Below are 24,643 nucleotides of genomic sequence, written 5' to 3' on the forward strand. Positions count from 1 at the left end.
CTTCTGATCAAGGATACAACTACACAAATATATTAACTGCATTCAAAAACTAGATGTCCATTAAAAATGTTTCCAAAGAGTATCATTCTTTCATAACTGTGCAAAAGCTGACCTACAAATACACTGTACAATGCAGTTGTTATAATCACGAAAATAATTCTGAAAACTCTGAAGAAAATTGCTAGATTTAGTTATCAGTCAGGGAAACTACAAATCTCTTCATGGAAACTGAATCAAAACTTTCTAGACATCTGTTCTCCATAGCAAAGAAAATTCCAACAGTATAAACCCCATAACGATTGAAGTATGACCCGCTTTGGCATTCACAATTTTCCAGCAACTAAATACAAAATAGCTTCTGGCCAAATTAGGAGCCTCTACATTTAACAGAATCTGCAGGGAACTATTTTTCAAAGGAAAATATTTCTATGCCAGAATGGAGAAAAAAAAAATAACAAGAGAGTACAGACTTAAGAGCCACCAGAAATATTATGTACATGGAGATTAAAAGTATCTGTAATAATCATTGCATACAGCTAAAGAATGCTGCTTCCCTAAGAATAAATTGACCCCCCTCCATTGTCCTGCCACTCACTTCCGCCCACGTTTTAGTCAGCCTGAAGATTGGAGCACTCTGTAGGCCTGACACAACTGCCATAAGAGCATGCAGATTATTCAGTTCATACAGTTTCTGAGGGGGGGAAAAAAAAATATAAATCGTAAAATAACATTTCAAGTGCTGTCAATAATGAATATAGAATAAATAATTTAAAAATGAAGAACTCTTGCATGTTCTAAAAGGAAGAGTTGAGGTGAACTACTGTGCAACCATACGACTTATGGCACCCCTTAATTTTCCCTTCCTGGATCTGTACAGTTTTGGATTAGATTATAGTGGCTGTTTCATAGTTCAGAAAACCCTTTAAAAAAACCATAAAATATATACAGGCATACACCTTGCAACATACATAAGAAGTGCCAAAGATTTTCTGACATTCAAACCCAACAAATTCTTTTCTTATCATTCAACCAAATTTTAAAACTCAACATGCCAGAAAGGATAACCCAGTTGTGGATGACAAAATATTAGGCACTGCAATGATTACAAGTGCATTTGGCAATGTAAGTTTAAGTAGCTACCAAGGATTCATCAAAACGCCGAAATAATACTGTCACAGGATGAAATCTAGCAGGTAAATTTTAAGAGCCTGGAGTACCTCCCTCACTGGAAGGCAATTTTTGAGGTATGACAACTAAAACTAAGGAACAGAAAGGAACAATGAAATCAGAATTGAACACAGAAAACATCAGGGTAAAAGAATTTTCTTAAAAACTCTCTACAGAACACTGCACATAACTACATTTTCTGACATATTTGGAATTTCCCTCTCCTCCTCCTTTTCTTTCCATCTGTCTCAGACACCATTAATCTGCCTTGGGCAATTAACTACCGGTATTACTGCCACAAAAACTTAAAAATGGCCTGGAAGAAAATGCTGTTCCTTAAGCTCTTCTGCAATATCAATTATTCTGATAGCTATGAGCGTCCAGATCTGAACTACAGTGTGGTGGGCACACAAACAGGTTTTTAGCCCTAAGAAAAAGACTTTGATAAAGGGAAATGGATCACAGTACTGCAACCCATTTGGAAAATGCACCCAATTAGGTTAGGATTCCAGCTAGAAATGATACAATACCATAACGAAGCCTTGCTATTCAAGAAATGGTGGAAATGTTCAGTCTTTTTACCTCCTTGAAAATCTGCTTATCCAAGTTTTCTTAATTAGGAGGCCTTTCATGAGATAAGAGGACAAAAAGCTGAGACTGATTCTGAATAAATGCTCGATATCAGAGAACATCTTATGTTGGGAAGGCCAAAAATGATACTGCAAGGCTGTTTTTCTCACTAATAGCTTTAGAACAGGGCAAATGATCTCTTTCCATGTAATATCTTGGTGAAAAACTAACAACCTTTTATAGAACGAAGTCCTCAGGTATTACTCAGAAACACCATGTTGAACCAGGTCACCCTAGTAGCAATTTCAGTCTGGGTGCCCAGAACCCTAGGATTCCAGCATGTCTACTGATGAACGAGAGTCTTCCCACACTGACTGAGGAAGTGCTTCTCTCCAATACTCTTTTGGGAGGATTCTTTAATAGTTGTGTGTAAACGACAAACAATATTTTGTGGGGGAAGGTGGTGTTGGGGGGTGTGGATATTTGCCATATACTATAGTCCTACTATTCTTCCAAATAGTACTGCTGCTATTTATCCCTCCACTTACACAATAACCCTTTTCACACACCCACACCTGCACACACCCACACACATGCCCAAACAAGCTCATGAAGGTCACTGTCCCCAAGGACAGTATAGCTGATTAAAACTGAAAAAAGGGCTCTTCCTAGCTGCTGCCAGTATTGAACCAGAAATCACAACCAACCTGGATACTCCGTGAACTTCAGGGGAATGCAACTATTAAGTCTAATTAGTTCAAGCATAAAGCAACGAGATACCATTAAAAGGCTATAAAATAAATAGATCGTCAGCACAAAGAATTCACTGTAGAGTGGATTTACAGCTTCTCTGAAGTTAATTAGTCTGATATCTAGCACCAAGCTGCTTTGATAAGAGCACTGGTGTAAATAAAACTATCCTTCAAATGGCACTAACTGCAATAACTTCATGTTGGCAGCCATATGTAACCAAAGCCAAGATAATAGATACAGTAAGTAAATGAAAAAGAAAAAACACCCTGTATGCAGTTTTTTTGCTTTTCATAATTATCTTTTTTTACAATTCAGAGGTAAGCAAAGCTCAACTAACTGCTAGCACACATAACTGCCCCCAAACCAGCAGCACTTCAGCAGACACTGCTGTCTGCACCCCACTGATGAGATGAGGCATATTCAGGGTGCCGTGTCCAAAGGAGTCTACAACACCCAGCACTGGCAAGCCCCATCCAAGCACTAACTAAACCTGATCCCACTTGGCTTCCAAGATTGGTTGTGCACCATGTACTTTGGTTTAACCAACATTAGAAAACACATCTAATAAATTATGAAATAAGGCACCTTTGCATTTCCCTAGTTAAGCTATTTTTTTTTGTAAACAAAGGCTTCCATTTCAGGACTTGTGTTTGTCAGTATTTCTGACAACTTTGTTACACGCAGAAGCCAAACAGCTATTCCTGTCAACAGACACAAACACAGCTAAGTCAGGTATCTGATAAATATTAACCCATGTGTATTTTTGAACTGACCAATATAAGTATAAAATCCTTTATCATGGCGAATCCTAAAAACTCTCATCCCTCATTGAAATTCTTACCTTTGCAGTTTTAATATAGTGGCTCAAAACCTCAGCTCGTATTTTTAAAGTTTGTGCATGTAGAATCTCTCTAACAACCCAGAAGCTTACCTAAAAAGAAGAAAATTTGCCTTTTTAAAATACAGAGCTTGAACATTACATTTTTAATATATTTATTTAATCAGTAATACATAAAAAGTCTCACAGCTTTCAACTTCCATCAATAAATTTGAATACAAAATAGAAGATACAAATGCTTACAGTATAAAATCCCAGTCAATATAATCCAGATACTACTAAAAAAAACTTTCTTCAAAGTCTTTTTCTCTGTTAGTCTACTCATTCTCACACAGGATACTTTCTACCATTACACAGTCAAGCAGTTGCTTAAATCAAATTAATAGCTCCAACTTGTGTTTAGAATTGAATCTTGTTATTCTCTTCCTCTTCCCTGTTTCATAACTGGTATCCAGGCACTCCAGTATTTCAGAGCAGAGCACATGTTCTGGGTGCCTGCTTTTCCCGGTCATGGTGATTGTGTGGGTGGCTAGAACCCGACTTTGTAAAAATCCATCACACCAGTTAGTTGTGTACAGGACACTGAGATCTGTTTTCTAATGAGGGAAACACTTCTGCTGCCAATAATCTAAAAAAATCAATCCCCAGCAGAATCAGCTACATACAATCCATACAGACATCTTCAGGCTAAGTTTGAGATCTCACGGACAAAGCAAATGGCATAACTCTCAAACTTCAAAGTTCTCCAAAGAAAATGAAATCATGACAAATTTTATTATGAGTCTACAAAATGAAGGAATGTAAAAACTAAAATTGAGTTCTATCCTTTAGTTTTGCTTTTCCACAGCTTCAAAGCAGCATCATCCAACTTTCATATGAGTTGAACACCTTCAGCTACAGTTCACTGACATTTCCAATTTCTCAACACCTCGGGATAAAAATAATAATCAAACTGATAGCACCTGAACAAAACTGGCATATAAGGTAGGAAGCTTCTGCTATAACTTAAGAGGTTATAGTTTGCACTCTTAGTTCTGGCTACACCAATTACGTGCTCATACACAGCACACTACTATGCTCACTTATGTTTTATAGGACTAACTTCACTGCTGTATAAACATCACTGTTATATTCACTATGGTATGAAGGATGGTTGCTACATTTCGTAGTTACATTAATGCCCCGTAAAAGCTGTACTTTGAAAATGTTTTGTTAACATGTCCAAATTTCATCCTTTCCATCCTCTGCTCCCTCACATCCTCTGTCCTCACAACATGTGAGCACAAAAAATGACAGAAAAACTGTAATAAAAGCACAGCAAAAAGTTAGCAAATGGCAACAAGTACTGTAGCTTTTATTCATGTATTCACTACAAGTTAGGAAAAAAAAAGAACGCTTAGCAAGATACAGTATGACTGCTATTTACGAAACTACTGCAAACAGTGTTTGAAATGTATACTCTTAAATGTAAACATCTTCCAGCCTGTCATGCTGCTTTCATTTTAAGAGTGATGCTAAAGTACTACTTCTTGTAAAGTAACACTGCATACGTATTCAGGTTCCTGCTCAAAAGTTCAATTAAAAAAAAAAATGAAATATCCTGTTTCATTTCCTACAGTAAGACAGCTCTTTATACAAAATAGTCCAAGGAGATCCACACCTCCAGAATGATTACCATTTTCAGTGACATTACAGTGATCTGATGAGAACTGGGATGTCAAAATGACAGCTCTTTGGAACCAGAAGAATGGAAGAATTAAAAAAAAAAAAACCAAACAAACACAGAAAAACCCACAAACATCCTGCGTAACAGCTGCTTTCCTCTCATCTGTTAGTCTAAGGCTGTATTACCCAGGAAAGAATTAGCCAAGGAGCTCAGCTTTCTTTTTCCTTGCCTTCCCTTTTTTTTTTTTTCTTTTCCAATAGCAAAGTATCTTCAGATAAACTGTTATCCTGACAAATATAAAAAATGGTTCTGTGCAAACAGCATTACTATAACATACACAAGTAATGAATACATAAATACTAAAGTATTTGCCAGTCAGTACTTAAAAATATAATCAAAAAAGTTAAACATCAGCTTGATGTTCTGCTGTAGTTACACAGGCTGAGAAACCAAGGTTTCCCTTGACCGATGAACCAGTTCCTGAGGAGATGCTTACCCTTTGAAGATCAAAGGTATTTAAGTTTTTAACAGAGACTTTCATATCATAAAGGATCAGGTAGAGACAACACACAACTTAAAATCCAAAATCTCTTTGGACTCAAGTTACCAGAGCATCGATCTAACAGGTGACTGCTGCAGGATGGCCATAGTAGGCCAGACTATGAAATACTTGCTCAAAATAGAGAGCAATGCTCAACCATTTTCATAAAGAGGAAAAAAACAAACAAATCTCTGTGTTGAGCTTTTATACAAGTCAAGTCCATTAGTATGAGAGTGACACAAGCACTCCTTTTTATTCACAGAGGCCACTTCCAGCCTCAACACTTTCAAGCTCTTGCAGTAAAAGCAAACCAGAAAAATAATGCAAAACTTTTTTTCAAAGCTTGGAGCCATCCAGTCCCTTCAGCAACAGAGCAAGCAGGAGATAAAGAATTAAACCCATTCTAACCATCTCAACACTTCTTTGATGTGTTTTTATGAACACTTTCTTTGCCTGGTCTTGTCTATTCCTTGGTGTCTTTAGACAGCACCATAACCTAATGTATTCCAAATATTTGTTTCAATAGGCCACTTTATTTTTTTTCAGGTTAATTCTTCACATATTTGTTTCATACATATTTTGTGGCTATTTTGCTTCAAGTCCTCTCTCATTGCATTTAAGTATTATTTCTCAGATTGGCCCTCCAATATCAGTTAGATGACCCCACAGCCTTTGGGCATCAATGCCTTTGATACCAGTTGAAGACAGCTTTTAACCCTAGATATATATATCTGTATATTTATAGTCTTCCCTATTAAGGTCAACCTTGAAAAACATGCTTAACTTTTGGATGCATCTTCTTGAATCACAGCATAAGCTTTTTAAATTATGCCACATATGCCTTATCCAAAATCCTAATTCTGTTATACTTGTGCTTTTAAGTTCATAGCCATTGGCTCCAGAACTAATTGTGCTTTCTCTGCTAATTAATAGGTAGGCAAATTCAAGACTATTTAACAGTTTCTGGATCATTCTTTAAAAACATCGGTTAAAAACATTCTTACATGCTATAGAAAAAGCATATAACACAAAACAGACAGCACTGACCTTGCACCCTTACAGCCAAGGTATATCCCTGCTTGTCTTTGTTTCCATTAACCTCTTCCCACCTTACTTTCTTCATTTCTGATAACCCTAATTTCACTATCACACTTCACTGCAACTCAGCAACACTACAATATTCAAGACAGTCTTCTCCTACATGATGGTTGCATTTGGTTTAAAAAGAAAAACCACAAACCAACCAGTTTCACAGAGATAGTACACCACAAGATCTGACTTTTTCTAGTGGGATCTTTTGCTTTACAATTGTTCAAATGTATTGAATCTACTTGACAAGTTTCTCTGACATTTTAAGCTCTGTGGCAGCAGTTCCACTCCCACTTAAACATAAACCTCAGGAAAGAGGTTTTTAATACAGGTAATCTTATAATAAGGAGAGCAACAGTTACCTTTACATAAACCATAAAATATTTTAATATCAATTCCTATCAGGCATCTTAAAAAATACGTATCTTTGAAATTTATTATGCTTATTTTCAAATGGTAGAGAATAATGGTTTATTAAGTAGGCAAACAGTGTCTTTGCACTCTGGTGGATTTACCAGTTACAACAGTAGAATGCAAGTTTACAACTAACTTTCAGAAAAAAACTGAAGAAGGAAGAGATCAGAGTTTTAAAAAAAATAGTGAAGAAAGTACATATTTTAAAACAATACTTAATAGTAGATGCATAGTTCTATGGAGTACCATGTAGCAATGTATTCTTCAAGAATGAAAGAATGCTGGCATGGAATGATTCAACTGATTTCTCTTCCCTGAACTTGATCTGTTTTTACAGGCACCACATGTAATTATCACATAACAAATGCTGGAAATACACTACTTCATTCTCAGTGGACTGCAATCAACTGCACAGAATAATTACTGTTTCCAAAATGCTATCAGCAGATCAATGTGCTGAGAAGCAGCTGTTAGTGATTTAATATTCTCTTTACTTACAAAGTGAGAGCTGTTCATGGTTTTCTTTTGGCAAGTTGAGGGAAAAAGGAAAGAGACAGATGCTCAATGCATAATTTAAAACCAGTGAAATTTCAAAGGTTAAAAAAAGTTTGATGAAATCAATTCATGCCTGACAAAGGTAAAGGTTCAATGATTTTCCTGATTACTTATTTTAGGTTGAAGCATTAGGAACCCACAGGTAAGTGGGGCAGGAGCCCAACAGGAACTACACTCTGCTGAACAAGCACCTGCTGTAAGAAATGAATGCCAAGGCGGCAAACCAGACAAGGAAGATGAAAACTGCTTACTCCATTGTGCTGTCTTATTCCCAGCTGCCACTGCCTATCCCACAGCAATTCTTGGGTTTCACTGGTCCCAAAAGGACAGTGCATCTAAGTATGATGTTACTACCGGAATGAATGAATGAGTCCTCCACAGTGATGCAGTTGGAACCGTAGGCTCATACCACACCAGAAGTTATCCAAAATACTGTCTCAGCATGTCAAAAGTTGAAAGTAATAACATGAATAACATGAACCTGCAACTGAGACAAAAGCTCCCCCCCCTCCCCAGTCCCACTATACAAAAGTAAGACTGGTGAGTTTCCTTGGTGCCAGAGCAAAGGCTGATGCAAGCTTCCTGAAAGAGCTTCTTGCAATTGCTACATCCCTCAGCCACCAAAGCCACATGCAGCAGTTTCTCATAAAATCGGTTAGAGGCAAACGAACCCAGCATCTGAGCAGATGTTAAACAGCTGGACTTGTTTCCTCTTTATTACCTGTTCTTTGACTCTTCAAGGCAGTTTCTCCTGGAGGCTACTACAACTTCTGTATCAATGTTTTTCAAATGATACCTTAAAGGGAGCAGAAATAAATAAGAAAAAAAAAAAAAGGAAAGAAGACCTAGAAATGCCTCCAAATCTTTTGGCTTTAAATACAGTCTGAGAGACAGCCTAAACATTGCAGCATCCAACCCTGATGGTGCTGACAATGTGAAAAACAGACAGAGAAGCTAACGTGTCCTGTTCCAGGTGACTAAATGGTGAAATGCAATGGCTCCAAGTACATACTGGCTGCTGTTTAAAAAAAAAAAAAAAAAAATTTCCTGGGAGATTATCAATGGAACAGAGCCTCAAACTGGTCTGTCTTGCTTGCACTGCCGACTCCACAAAACTCACTGACACAGCAAAGACAGGCTCTAGAACTCTTGCCATTGTTCTTGATTTAGGGGTGTCCCAAAGACAATTCAGATTCCTGGCAATGTATTTCTTTCAGATGTTAAAACCAGCAATAACAGCAATCTAAGAAAGCTAATCTTCTGTAGCAGCCACCACAAGGTCTGAAACTCAGTAAGGAAATAAAAGCCAGGAACAGATCCTTTTGGATGGGTAGGTCTTCACTGGAGCTTAAAGATGACAGAAAACAAAAATTTCAATGAATCAAGAGGGCTTGTAATAAAGCATTACAAAAGATATTCTCAGTGAAGGAACCTGTCAGCTGATAGAGAGGCACACAACTTTTATGGCTGTAGAGAAAGCACACAAATGAGGTTAGGCTTAATTACACTCCTAAATCTAAGGACAAGAAAATCTGCAGATATACTTAGGTACGTACCACTATATGGAATGTCAATATGATGAAATCCAAACAGCACCAAATACAACTTGTCATGGCATCAGTCTTAAAGCTACTATATTCTGGTTTTATCTTTATTGCTCTTCCTGTGTTCCCCAAAAGAAGTTCAGAAAAGGGGAGTTCATAAATAAGTCTTAGTCCCTTTCTGACTGCATCATTCCTAGTGATGCCTTCAGCTGCAGAGCCAAATGCAAAGGACGGGGAAAGAAACAGTACAAGAGATTCTACAGACAACTATGCAAAGCTGGTCAGAGTACTGTATTTTATTCAAGGTTCTCCTTTACCACACTAGAAAACATTTAAAGAGCAATGTAGGTCTTTTACTACACTCTATCATACTGAACATGCTCAAAGGCACTGCAGACTTTTGAGAGCTGCCCAGATTTATAATTTCTTTCAGGTTGACCTGCCTTTCAATCAGAAATAACAGTTCCTTGAAACAATGGAAGCATAGTAGAGAAAGAAGACAGACAGATGAAATAGTCAGTGACTACCATCTACAGCACTCTAGCATAAAGAAAAAAATGTAAAGTTCCTTTTAGCAGATAGAAATGTTTTACAGGATACCACCTGTTAAGAAGAAACATATTTTTCAAAAGGGAGGTATTTCTAGTATCTTGTTCTCTTCATTGCCTTTGTTATATGCATATAGCCAGTTCTGGATGGATTTTTATAAGAATTAAGATGGACCAAATCCAAGAATATAATTCAATTAAGAATCCAGTGAATAGATTTGATAAATATTTCACAAAGTAAAATACAAAAACAGCCTTTTAAAAAATTAAAATTTTAAATGGTTGACACAACCAAATAGGCTTCCCACTAATGAACTTTTGCTGGCATATTGGAATTCCTGTATGTCAATTTAAAAATACTGTATTTAGAAGTTTTCCAAACACCATTTCTCAATAGAGTTTGCATTTTAGGAACATTTAAGATCTTCAACAGCTACTTTTAAAGTACAGATAGCTCCTTCTGATTCTGGCCAGTTCTACAGGGCAAAAAAAGTTAAAGAAAAGGTTTTGTACAGGAAAGTCATTTGGAAATTTAAATTTTGCCCAGAATCACCTTAAAAAGGTGACCATACTTACAAAAGGCTCCTGCTTTAAGGGATGAAAACATCTACGTGAAGCAAAGGACACTCAACGAACACAGAAAGAAATGACATCCAATTACTGCTCCAGAAATCCTGCATGATAACCCTTTAACCAATAAGGCTGGTTCTGTCTTTATCTAAAGGACAGCCAGCACTTACAGGGTAGGACCAGGGGCCCAAATCACTTATTATTTTCCTGTTCCATCACTAACTTGTATTTAAAACAAAACCACAGCCATTTCTTTAGTACTTTTCTGGTCTTTCAGTATATCCTCAAGATAAGGAACTTCTTATAGCAGATGCTTTAAGTTTGCAAGTAATCAGCAGCAAAAGTGATGTGCCAAAACACTTAATTTCTCAATCTTTTTAAACATGTACTTGTAAAGACATAGGAAAAAAAACTCACGTGATTGAATCTTCTGGTGAAAGCAACAGCATTTGGCGCCGAACTGTGTTTCTCTTTTTTATTCCAGCCACAGCTTGCCAGCTCCTGGCAGAACAAGGGTGAAAACTCATTTTTTTTAAATCAGTGCATAACATATTCAGAGCCAAGAGCATATAAAGAGAGAAAACTTAAGAGTTTCAAAACAACTTAACAGAGCAATTATACATTGAAGTAATAAGCACTTTTTTCTGATTTCACCTGTAAATTAAGATTCCACAAGTGTAATTTCTGAATTGTTTTGAATTGTTAGGTTTTTACAAGTCATTTTTTGTTACCTAGGGATTTTTTTTAAACTCAGCTCTTATTAGAAACCTGTGAAATAATTCAAGATTAATCTTATTACCACAGAAAATCCTGCTTTAAATGTGAATCTGAGCAACAGAGAGCAACATGTTCTTTTGTTAATGGCTTTCTGAAGATAAAAATCTACTGAGAAGATACTCCTTTTAAACTCAATCTAGACATGTCCCATTATTTTAACTTAACATGTTGCATTTAACAAATACCATAACTGTCATATTTTGCAGCAATAACAAAAGAAACGCTATTTCCAGTTCTCCCTTCCAAACGAACCAATTTTAAGTTAACAACACTCAGCAGTTACAGAAACAGTTTTGTGAAGTAAAAGGGAGCAAGGGGACCTGCTTAAAAGAGTAAGAAAAATAAAATTACATAGTTCCTGTGTTTAGCTCATCTTAAATCTGTAGGCCTCAACAATCTAATAAGTTACTTAAAAAGCATTACTTCATAACTAAAAAGTTACAATGCCTCTTGTCTATAAAACTTAAATCAGCAGTTGGGCAACTACATCAACTTGCTTGTTATTTACTATGACTTAATATCAATAAAGCAACTTTCATTAAAATCACAAAAAAATAAATGTACCCAAATGAGCTCTTCTATTCATATACAACAGCACATAGAATAGATACAAGTACATACAGCATAGAGCATACAACATACTCCACAGTGCTAGCAAGAAAAAACTCCAATAAAGAGACAGGTTAATTATTGAAGAGGCATAAGTGAAATACAGCTTTTCATTTTTCATTCATTCATGCTTTCTTTCCATATCTTCTGCTCTGAAGTGCTCTCAGTTTTAGCACAACAGTGAGAACTACCTACTGAAACCAGTATTGTGTTACATACCCAGCTACTGTATAGCATATGTATAACGTGAACTAATAATTGTGCCATTTAAGAGAGTCATAGCTTAAAAGAATTTAGCATCTGGACATTCTAAGTGCTAAAGTTCTGGGTATTTCTTTTTTTTAACCAATGCCCCAAAACTACTGAAGAGTCTTGTGCCAGTTAAGAGAAACTCCCAACTCTTCCACTTGCTGAAGTTTGTGGCATGCTGGCACTTGTTAGATAAGACTGAGATGCTCCTATCTGCAGGCATTAGGAAAAATGTGGAGTCTCCAGCTTTGTATTAAGGGCGACCCCTTCAAATTGCACTAGGAAGTTCTACCACCAAAACCTCTCCTGGAAAATGCAGGCATTGTTCAGCACAGAAATGCACATGCCTGTATCCTTAACTCTGTACTTAAATGACTATGCAGAAGACAACCACACAGCTCTGAGTTGCTGCTGTTGCAAAGGAGAGTGGGATATTGGAGAAGGAAGACATAGGAGAGACTCTTCTTCATATTCTCTAACCCTCAACATCTCCCAGCACTGCAATCTCCACTGGAATAAGAATCACATCTCTACGCTTGGGAGAGCACGAAGCAATTCATCCTTAATTGCATCTGATAATTACACTTCCTTAGCAGCAAGAAAAAAATTAGTTGCCACCTCAGGTTTAGAGAAAGCATGATAATTTCTTTGTAATTCAGAGTTGTACTCTTATACTACTCTGAATTATGAAGACCTTGTACTATTTTGATTCCCACCACCAAGTAAAAAAAACAAGGACAATGCGAAGCAGAAGCTGCCCATTTCCCTGGCACTTAGCACCAAAGGGGTTACACGGTGCAAATGCCAGAAGCAGACCTGGCTTAGCTGGCACTGAGGTGTTTACCATGAGAAACGGCAATTTTTAACTAGAAAACATTACCAAGAATCTTTAGACAGTATTTAAGGAACAGTATAAATGTCAAGGTCAAATTTGTATTTATATACTCGAAATTAGAGGTGTAATAGCAGTTGGGCATGGATGCAAGATGCTCTCAGACTGTGAACCATATATATGTATGTGTGCATTTATTTACCATTATTATTTCAAAGAACAGGTTTCTCTGTTTTGACAGAAGACTTAAGACAATTGAACCTTCTGCTCCAGAAAAATCTTGATATTTTCCTTCTCTGACTGATAAGAGAGGTCAGTAACTGGTAGAAAAGAGATCTTTTGGTGAATAAAGTAAATGGGTGCAGCAGAGAGCAGAGAGGTATGGGACTGAGATGGTACAGATGGGGTCCCATGTAAAAAGACAGCTAAAGACACAACCTCCTGTACACATGCTTGACGCTCAGCACAGAAGCAGAGGTAACAGACAAAACAGACCTGATAACTGCTAGCAGCAACAAATTTGAGAATCCTGTGGCTCTGACCACGACCTTGAGTGGAAGCACATAGCTCTGGATACTGCAAAACAAAAGAGCCTAACTCCTGATTGGAAAGGTACACAAAATCCTTTTACAGAGGTCAGTGCACAGTAATGAAAGCCCTGAGGACCTATGCTAGCAGTTCAGATTCTTCAACAACTTAAGCCAACATCTACACATCTCTTTAGGGACATTTACAGGAGAAGCACAGACTTTTGAGAGCTCAAAAAGCCTTTTTTCCCTTCCCTTTAGTTAAGTAAGAAACGCTTCTCCATCTCACTTGCAAGATCATAGAACCATCTCTCTCTCCCCTGTACAGCCAGCTTTTTTTTTTTTTTTCTCCTGATTATGAACTAAAATAGAAGTAGTTTCCCTTTGCTACCTGTACACAGTTTCTCAGCATTATTCAATCAGTCTGCTTCAGAGAAACTTGTTCACAACCCTCTTCCCCCTCGCTAGAACCTGCTTGCCTAAAATCATTGACACTGCTCATTCCACCATACTAAGACGTCATCAACACAAGAGAAGCCACCAAGGTTTTTTCCTTCACTGCATTTGGTCTGGGAGAAGTATGGTACAGTGATAATGAGCATGGGCCTGACTCCACACACACTACTGCAATAAAACACACTGATTTGCTAAACGGGAATTCAGAAACCATTCCTCTGCTTCTATAAAAATACCCAATTCTTTGCCAAACAAGGCAACTGGGCCACCTATTCCATTACTCTAATTCAGGCACGCTTCCTTAATCTTCCTCTAGAATTGCACTCTTCCCACCACAAGTTTCAAACCTGAAGCATTCACAAGTATCATTACTACAACTACCTATTTCTTATTTTGTTGAGGTGCAATAAAGATTTGGGAACAAGAATACAAAAGCTAGACTTTCTTCATAGCTCATTTTGGTTGTCTTTTTTTTTTTTGACTCTATAGAATCTTGTTTTCCTTAAACTACTACAGGAACACAAATTATAACCTACACTACATAGCAGATGGCAATATTGTGCCTCATTAAAATCTTTATATATGGGCCAAAGTGAAAGTTTCAAAATCAGAAGGAGAGAAAGAGTAAGGATTCAGAGTGGAACCATTACACTACTTCAGAAAAAGCAGAGACAAATAGTCAATAAGTACATAATTTGTTTTTCACTGCCCAGCCTAGTGAAACAGAGAGGATAAAGAAGTTAAAGGCAATTACCCAGTAAAGATTTTCAATGCCAGTACATATGGGCAAATAAGATTGGACAATGTATTAGAATATGTAAAATAAGCAGATTTTCCAATAAGAGCAAGCTAATGTATTCTGCAAGTGGACATCTGGCCCAATAACATTAGTTATTTAACATTGGTACCAGCGGTACAACTGAGCAAGTCCAGGACTACCTTTTTGCTTTGCAGTCACTGCTCTAGAAAGCTACAACCAGCACAAGAAAGAAAAAACAACAACAACCACCACCCACACACCTCCCCCCCTCCTTGTAATTCATGGGGAATAGATGGAAATTATATGATTGACTTTGAGAGCTCCATCTTTTTTTGTCTCCCAAAATTGAAAATGCAAACTGGCTGCTTTGATACAACACAAAAGTTTATGTAACAGAGGTGTGTTCTTTATTACTGTCGTTCCTTATACTGCACCCTCCAATTACTAACAATGAAACAGTAATTCCTTCTGCTTTCCTCAGAAGTAATTTGCAGGCATTTTTAATGATGAAGAAAGGTGGTTTCCAGTACCACTTGATGTGATACAGTCTGCTTAAAGCTCAGGCAGAGGTTCATGCCTTGATCTTGAGTTATGTGGGCTGCACTAAGCTGCCTGTGATTTTCCTGAGCATGAAACAAAATTATAGTAGGTGCTGTATAGGAAATGTAATACACATGTGTATCCACGATAATATTTCATCAGTTTCAATGCAGATAGCAGGAATTATATTTATTTGCGACAGATAGAGGCAAAAGGTTGTAGAAGTATACAAGTGTGCTATGAGTAGGTAGATTGATTTTGATACTAAAGGACAAATTACCATATATTGCTGTAAAATGTGTTATTCACCTCTGATTTTCGTTAAGATAAACAAAATGAAATTCTGATGTTGCTTTTTTTTTAAAAAAGCCTACAGTACTTTAAGAAAATATTTTAACACAATCAAGAAGGTGCAACAGAGCAACATGGATACTCAAGGAAAACTAAAGTATACTGATCACACACTTCCTAAAGATGATGAAAATTCACCTCCAGTTCTTTTACAAATCAAGCACCTTGGAACACATCAGAACCTTTATTCACAGAGCCAAATGAAAACACATTAAGTGCTAAAGATATTCACGTATATTTCATTTTATTTGTTTTTCCCCTTTATGATTTACAACGAGTTAGACCAGTCAACAAAATTAAGTGTCCTTTCCTGACATGTCTTCTCATGTCCCAGAGATTTTCTCTAGGTCTGCTCACACAACCTGACAGACAGGAGGTAAGATTAGAAGACCAACAATTTCTGAGGTATGGCCTATAGACAGGATCACTGCTGCTACACGTAACTTGCTTGTTTACTCTCTTGTGGTTGTTACTCATCCTGTGCAGTTCCAGAAGCAGACAGCAAAGAATAAACCACTCAAGCTTAAGCAGTAGAATTTCTTTATCAGCAGATCAATAGGATTAGGATCATTAGTTAAATTGGTGGTTTGATTTTTCAGTATCCAGTCCTTTGAAGCTCAGTGCAACTAAAGATGAGACACTGAGTAAAAGCACCCAGAGCTTATTCAACTTCAATACTCAAGGGCAGGGGGAACCCTACATAGCAGTGATGCTTAACATTAGAAAAACTACACAAGGACACAGGCGAGGAAAAAGAGTTAAAAGAATCTGATGAATCAGGACAAACATTCTGTCGATCAAAAGACTCTAACCATGCCCAGAAAAAAAGCCAGAGGTCAAATAGGAGGCTCTTTGAAGGACTGAAAAAAAAAAAACTAGCTTGCTGAAATCATGACAAAGTTTCCAAGTACAGATCAAAAGGAAGCCTTCAAAAAAAAAAAAAATCTGTGGGTACACAAAGGATTAAATCAATCATCACAACCAAGAGATTCAGCAGGTTTCTCTACTTGAAGCAAAACATTCTTCAGCGTGCCACAAGTGATAAAACAAAAGCCTGCTACCAATAAAATAGCTTATGATAGTCTAAATGTGACTGATGAGCTTAAGAAGACTTCCATGCTACAGATAGTGGACAATAAATTGAAAAATAAACCCTTAGAAGTACAAAACAATGCTCACTGAAAAATGATAATCAGAGAAATAAGGACAAATAAATCTATAATTTACTGTAGTCACTCTGGAGATTCTGAAAACATCAGTTCAAGTCAGGCTGCAATCAGAAAGGAATACCATCAATATATTATTCCAATATATCCACATATCAGACTCCTCTTGAATACAAGATGCTGTCACAGCCATCTTTTGTTTTCCAAGAGATATGAACCAGTTAGGGAAACACAGGACAAGATGAGGTGTGGTGTGAGGTATCAGGAGTTGAAATGTAAAACATTATTATCAGAATAGTCAAATCAAGACATTTATCATTCAGAAACACTAAACCAAATACTTAACCTATAGCACTAACTGAACACATGTAAATACCAATAGCTCAAACTATAAATTCCAGATTTTTTGGGTTATAAAACCATCTGATTCATAGCTCAATGAACTGGGACAAAAACTAAGGTTTATTGACATGCTTACACTCTGCAGTTCCAGAATTTATACACTGGCATAACTTTCTTTTTCATTCAAATATGAAAACAAAACTAATGAAATACTTACTTCTGGCTGAATTGCTTTAAATACAGGGACATCCATTAGTGTTATCTGACCCTGAAAAAAAATAATCATAAGTTAAGCTCAAAATTAACCTTGCATTCCATTAAAGGTACTATGCTCCTTAAGAACTGTATTTGTTCTGTTTCCTTTGATTATTTGACTTTCATTTTGTAGCTAATTTCAGAGGTTTCAGCTCCTACCAGAGCCATCCTGCAAAATCAGAGAATGAAGTTCTCCAAACTTTACATTTAATAAACTTAATTATGAGATATCATTCTTAGGAGAATAATCTTGCAGTTACACACGTAAGTCAGAGCTTGAACTCAGAAATACTACACAAGAAGCTACCCAAGAATATAAGGAACTAAATTTGGTTGTTCAAGGGCAGTTCCTCTTCAAATATCTGAATCCTAGTCTAGGTGTTACACAGTCCTACTGAAGCATCCCTCAAATTTTTCAATGAATAATTCAACAATATTAGAATAACTAAAGAATACAGTCATCCTGCTTCCAGAAAGAGAGCAGTAATTACATTTTTATTCTAGAATATCTTTTAGTTCTGGAAAGGGTAAACAGAAACTGTCAGAATCAAAGACCAAGGTTTACATTTTTAAATATATTCACAGAATCTCATTTTAAACATATAATTTAGGATTGTTATGTATCCAAAAGAAAAAGACCATCTCTTTCAAAGAGTAAGTAGCCCAGAAACTCCAGTGCCATCCAAGTTGGACAGCACAAATACCCTTTTAACAACAAATCCAGGGGCCTTGTTCACTTCCCTCATATGTAAGCTGCAGAGCTTTATTCCCACTTCCTTGAAAGCAGCCATTCCCCCATTTATACACTCTGCAGTGCCCAGGGACAACCTGGCAACTCTCACAAATCACAGTCACCATGGAATGCCATTGTTCGATAGCTGAATGGCTTCTCCGATAAAGTCACACCTTGCAGAAAAAAATTAACTAGGATGCTCTAGTTGAAAGAAAGCAGGTGCAAAGAGATGCACTTGCTCTAACAAGACAAGAAGTGATGTTTTTTGCCAGATGACCCAATCCACATAAAATCATAGAATCCTTTAGGTTGGAAGGAACCTCAAAGATCATCAAGTCCAACCATTGAGCAAAGAGGGCTCTAAAGTCCTCTGCTAAAACAGAATCAGAATCTGTCAGGGTTGGAAGGGACCACAAGGAGCACCCAGTTCCAACCCCTCTGCCATGAGCAGGGACACCTCACACCAGATCAGGTTGCCCAGAGCCTCATCCAGCCTGGCCTTAAAGACCCCCAGGGATGGGGCCTCAACCACCTCCCTGGGCAACCCATTCCAGGGTCTCACCACTCTCATGGTGAAGAACTTCTTCCTCACATCCAGCCTGAATCTACCCACTTCCAGCTTTGCCGCATTCCCCCTAGTCCTGTCGTTACCCAATATCCTAAAAAGTCCCTCCCCAGCTTTCTTGTAGGCACCCTTAAGATACTGGAAGGCCACAATAAGGTCACCTTGGAGCCTTCTCTTCTCCAGACTGAACAGCCCCAGCTCTCTCAGTCTGTCCTCATAGGAGAGCTGCTCCAGCACTCGGACCATTCTCGTGGCCCTTCTCTGGACATGCTCCAGCAGGTCCACGTCCCTCTTGTCATGGGGGCTCTAGAACTGGATGCAGTACTCCAGGTGGGGTCTCACCAGAGCAGAGCAGAGGGGGAGAATCACCTCCCTCGACCTGCTGGCCACACATGTCATTCCCGGTTATGTTACAGTGCACCTGGGTAAGCAAATGGAGCTTCATCTTGACAATTTAATAGCACGCCCTCTTAATCAGGATTCCTACATGCAAGACTCTTTTGAGGCAACAAATAGGCCAGGCACGTCTTCACTGGGGCAGGGAAAGACAGTTGACAAGTACTGGGAACAAGAGTTTTCTCCAAAAGCATGATATTTAAGGCGAGTGCAGGGAAAATCTTGCTAATTTCTAAAGATAAAGTGTATTTGAAGCTAATAATCAAGGTGCATTCAGAAAACACTTACTGTAAAACAAGTTGAGGAACAAGTTTATATACTTATTTCTAAATCTTAACTACAAGCTTAAGATGATAAATTAAAGATGCCTAGGAAAAGGGCTTCCCTATGCAGGCAGCACTTACCTAAACACTGCACAGAAAATCTATCACCGTATAGGAAAAACTTGCCTGATATTTGGAGGTGTTATATCTAAACTTCTCACTCAAAGAGAAGATCCATACCAGTTCTGTAAGCCATCTAACCATTACATGGCTGCACAGGCACAAGCACCAAGAAATTACACTTTCTTACCTGCAGAAAACACTCAAGAAACATAGTGACAGGAGGACAGCACCAGTTCATTTCTCTCCCTTCACCCAATCCTGACCATAGAGCAGCTACAGCAAGAGCTATAGCAAGAGTTAACTCTTCCTTTTGATTTCCAAGGTGAAGAACTCAGTCCTGAAACATCTGCCGCACAACTCAATCTCTAGTCTCCCATTTGTCTGCTGAAGTATTCCAAGCTTTCCCAAAAATGTATCATTTCAGGTAAACACATGGCTGATTAAATGTATCGCTATGTTTCTCAACAGAGGAAATTAATCCAAAAATTAGTTGGGGGGGGAAGGCAAAACCAAAAGAATGTACACTTCAGTAAGATCTGAATACAGAGTATATTAAAACACCCTTACAGAAGACCCAGGAATTTCGATTAATATCCCACTGCAAATCCTCCTCACTAGAACAAGATCACAACAACAGTACAATAAAATGAGCCAGGAAACTGATTGATTGCTCAAGTAGAAGAGAGAATGCTTAAAAAAACCCCATGGTTTCTCTTCCCAGCCCTCCACAGTATGTCCTCTTAATCAACCTGAACTGCCTTAGCTAAATTAAGCTATTACTTGCTGCAGTAGTGACTCTTAAACAAATTATTACTTTAAGACAAGATCAATACCCAATATTTATGAAGCAAAGACCATTATAACTTCACACCAGAATTCACATGTCAAAATAAAGGCATGCATTTTAAGTGGGGCTATGGAATGGGTATATAACACTGTAAAACCCACTCCAATGCCAAAGTTCCAGATTAATAATAGCAATTTCAAACCTTTTTAGTAGCGAACAAGTACATTACAATCTTTAAAAAAGCAAGTCTGAGAACAGAAAAGAAAAATCATTTAACAGAGAAACTTCTCTCTTCTCATATCACAAATATCAGGCTGACTTGGGGGCGTGGAGGCTTGTTTTGTTTACTCACCACTAAAAGCAATATCAAGCTTCACTTAACACTGTATCACATTACCACTTGCTCAAGAAACATCTTTTATTTGGTTTGCTTTCTTACAGAGCTTGAAAGTTTTCCATGAAGAGTTCCAAGCACTTCAGAAATTGTTCATAATTCAAGAGGCAAACAACTGATAGCTGGATACTTAAGCTGATGGGCTAGATGCCAGCTGAGTTTGTAGATATGACAGTGTACCTCACAAAAGAGGTTAAAAATGCCTTTGTTTTGAAAAATTCAGTTTTGTCAAACTTATTCACACTTGTAAGTCTAACACAACGGAATTTTCACCCTTTTCAAGGGACTGGCTCACTGCTAACTCAAAATGAAGCAAACTGAAAGGCTGGCATTCTAATTAAAAGCACTTGGAATAACCAAACTTTGAAAATCATTTATGATATTTATGTTACATGGCATTGCTCAAATCTACCAACAATAAACTTCTACCACGACCAAATCTAGGGGAATTTAAACCCTGATAAACAAAGCCACTGGTTTGGTTTCTGCAGTGAAAGAGATACAATGTGCTAACTTTTCTCATTCCAGCTCCTTAGTCCAGCCAATGCAAATTCCCAGATGGCTCCTGCTCCTAAATATGGTTTAATGTTTTAATCTTAAAACCAAAAATTTTAAGTGTTCACATCAATTTGTTATATGAAGCAAGCCAATCACAACCTTGTTTTTGAGTTGACACCTGCACAGATTTAAAGAAAAAAATTAAATGTGCAATACAATACTGCTAACTTACCCATAATTTAAATAAGCATTCATATTACACAAAGATAGGGAAATTTGGTATTTTTTGCCTTTCCAAAAACAATAAATACTAAGTTTTTATATACTAAAGTACCTCTTTATTGCTCAGGCAATGAAAGACCTGAACGGAAGCTTTGTGTTTGTTTGCCCTAAATCCCAAATAATTCTAGAATATCATTAGAAGAGGTATGTTTTTAATCTATGACTCATAATTCTCAACCACTTGAAGAACCCTGCAAGTGAAAACCATTTTTTACAAACACTGAATGATCACTTTGCACTTACCACACTGGAACGGTAGTTGGAATACAACTCCCACCCCCCTGTACAGCCATGGGAGCTTTTGTATATAGCAGAAAGACCTTGCCTGGTGACAACCCCCCAACCGCCAGGTTAAAAAAATATTTTCACTCACTTGGGCATTGGAACGTGGACTGGTTAGCAATAAAATACTTCAACATTCTAAAATTATTACCACACAGCTTCATATACATATAAAGAGAGTTATCCCTCTCAGGGAGATCTATCAGGCCAGAAATTTAACATCCAGACATTAAGAACTACATTTCAGTATGCTACTGCTTTAAGGAATATGGAGAAGCTCAGTGAAATGAAGTGTTAAAATATGCCCCAATTCTTTCTCTGTTCTGTGAATACATATGGACTACCCTCCTTCCATAAAACCCTGTAATTTAACAACTTCTAGTTGCAGTTAACACTGCTGCACCGAGCTCCTCTACATGCTCTCATATGAAAGCTCCCATTTGCTGTGGGCTTAATCCCACCCTTCTAGTCCTTAGGCCTTCTCAAGTATAAACTACTTCTATCAGGTTACTTGCTGTACTACAGGTTTTCCTGCCACATACCTACTGTGGGGATAGTGCACTTCCCATATTGCTCCTGGACAGAGACCCTCAGTGTGAAAAGAAAAACTCTGTCTGTGACGAAAAAAAAAAAATCAAATGTCTACATTTTGGTTATTGAAGAATACTGCCATAACCTGATTTTCCTTGAAGCCATGTTGGTTCAAGCAGCACTTCATAAATTGTTCCTTAATCTGAATTTTTAGAAGGAATTATATTTAAGCCTTCCAACTTGGCTTAGCACTGTCTCTCTGGGCTGCCAGAACACTTTTCCTCATAGAAAAAAATAGCTAAGTCTCTGTTAAGCACTGAATCAGTAGGTGAGTAATTCTGCTGTCCAAAATGAACGCTGGGGGAATGAAGTTCCTGTGTTGAAACTCTACTTGCTTTCCCCACTAAGTCCAGTGCAAAAATTTTATCATTAATAGTTCCCCCATATGCTATAATAAAGTTGCTTCTTCTTGCTCTCACTGGGAACATATTTATTCTTTACATTCTTCTGTAAAATAAAGCTAACAGGAACACATATGAGCAGAAGCAGAAGTCCTTTTTCATCAAAAGCTCCTAGGGCCCAGGACTTCACTTTATTCAAACTGCTCTCAAATGCAACTTGCCTCAAACTCCCTAATCCATCGACAACCAGCCTCAGGAGAGGCCAAAACCAACACTGCTGCCAGGGGCCACGTAGCACAGTTCATACGAGCAGCTCACAGGGACTCGCAGAGGGGACTGCGAATCTGCCAGAGTCCTGCACAAGAGACGACGTTCTCCCGGAGGGAACCTTGGGCCAGGTTATTTCTCTTCTGTTCGAAGGGGCAAAAAATTACTTTGCTGAACCCCACATACACCTCAAAACCTATTTCTGCACTTCTATTACACACACAATGCAGTTCCAGAACTCTTGGGACCTGCTTTCTTTACAAAACACACTCCCATGCCCTTTCTTCAGATATTGGTATCTTTGACACTTAAATGTCCTAAGAACGCCTCTAAAGTGAAATTCTTTATTTCATCTGAACTTTTAAAAATAAACTTTTTGTGTATTGTTTCCAAAATAAGCAATATTCTTCTTTACAACAGCCATACAACAAAGCTAAACTGGAATCAAAAAGAAAGAAATACACACAGACCCGCGTGTGAGCTTACTTGGTAGTGCTTTCAGAGACTAGGGCAAAGAATAAAGAATCCTTCTTAGATAACTTGGTGGAAAAAAAAGAGATGGATTTATACAGCTGCCCTTCCCTTAATTCTACCTCAAATATTTACACCACCGTGGCTAAGTCGAAGCATAAAATGGAAAAGCGAGTCAAAAAGTAATAAACAGTCAAATAATTAAACAGTAGCAGTCTAAGGAATAAGAATTTACTGTAAAGCAAAAAATAAATATTTCTTCAACCTGAGGTTCGCCAGCATCTTAATTTGGAGCTCATGTCCCCAAGCATTTTCGTTTTTTCCTTTCAGTCTCACCAGTCCCCGCTTCCTGCTGCCACTGCACCATTAACATATCCTTCCCCCACAGCTTGTGCCCTGTGCGCTGGAAACCACACTCCTCCCTTCAGCGAAAACGGAGAGCATTCACTGGGGCCGTGTTACCCGGCACACACAGGGCGCCACCGGCGGGGCCAGACACCAGCGGGTAATCCTGGCACCGGCCTCTCCTGCGGCTTTCAGCCGCTCAGTAAAGAAGCGCGCAGTGATCAGCCTAAAAGCAGGTATTTAAAACAGACACAGTCTTCTTATTAGTTGTAGCTAGAAAGCCGTAGAATCCTTAGCAGAAAACAAACGTGTCCTGCTTCATACTCATTGAATGGGATTCTTTTTCCTCACAAAATGTAGGAAGCATGCAGGCATTCAATACATCTCCTGGAAACTGTTTTTGTAAGCTGCAGGGGAATAAAGCAAACCACAAATTTGCAACAGCAGCAGCTACGCCTGAAGATCTCACCTGTTTCAGCTGTAACGTGGCCCTTTCTAAAGCAGCCTTCAACCTTATCAGGAACTTACAACACCCGCTTGGTAACAACAGTGTAACTGGACACCTACACATATCACAATAATAAATCCTGTTACTGTTTAGACTAGACTCCCTGAAGAGCTGTCTTATTTTTGCTAGGAAGTTAGTACAAGACTGACCAAAGGATGACAACATGAAACGGCACACGTGAATTGTGCCTTCAGGATGGTGTTAGACGGCTGCCAAAGGGAACAATATGGAAATAAAATCATCCAAAATATCTATACTTGGGCTTCTCTTTGGCTTGGTGAGCAGCTTCTTGAAAATACAGGATTACAAGCAATAGCTTTTTTAGTCCAACTTCTCTTACCCACTAACTGACTAAACAGATCAAGCTGTAAAATAACAATGGTGTCTCTAACAGCGGGAACTGAAAAGACATCTGTGTCTCTCATATCAGTACTGAAATCACTAGCATGAATATTATTTTCTGTATCTCTCAAACTTAATCATCTTTCAAATTTTCACTCTTCTTTCTGCAGCATAACTGGAGCTGTCCCACCTGTACACAGTGACCTGTTTTGATCAAAATGCAACATACTCTCTAAGGTGCAGGATGAGACTTCCCAACGTCAATGTTGGGCTTCCTGAATTAACTCTAATCTTTATGCTACCTATGCACTGGAATTCCTTCTCACACAAGCCAAG

The 24,643-nt window shown here is 38.0% G+C and overlaps 1 protein-coding gene across 2 annotated transcripts in view; it reads right to left on the reverse strand.

Moving 5' to 3' along the window:
* The window catches only part of RALGPS2 (Ral GEF with PH domain and SH3 binding motif 2), an 89,839-nt gene that overhangs the window by 59,438 nt on the left and 5,758 nt on the right, over nucleotides 1-24,643 (reverse strand). For both annotated transcript variants that reach the window (XM_008946290.1, XM_008946289.1), the window contains exons 3-6: nucleotides 17,082-17,132; nucleotides 10,673-10,756; nucleotides 3,332-3,421; nucleotides 596-691 (exon numbers count right to left, since the gene is read on the reverse strand). In XM_008946290.1, the coding sequence (XP_008944538.1) occupies nucleotides 596-691; nucleotides 3,332-3,421; nucleotides 10,673-10,756; nucleotides 17,082-17,132 (321 nt within the window). The remainder of the gene's footprint in view (nucleotides 1-595; nucleotides 692-3,331; nucleotides 3,422-10,672; nucleotides 10,757-17,081; nucleotides 17,133-24,643) is intronic.

This window comes from Merops nubicus, unplaced genomic scaffold (assembly GCF_000691845.1).
Source record: "Merops nubicus isolate BGI_N331 unplaced genomic scaffold, ASM69184v1 scaffold168, whole genome shotgun sequence".
In the NCBI taxonomy this organism is placed as follows: domain Eukaryota; kingdom Metazoa; phylum Chordata; class Aves; order Coraciiformes; family Meropidae; genus Merops; species Merops nubicus.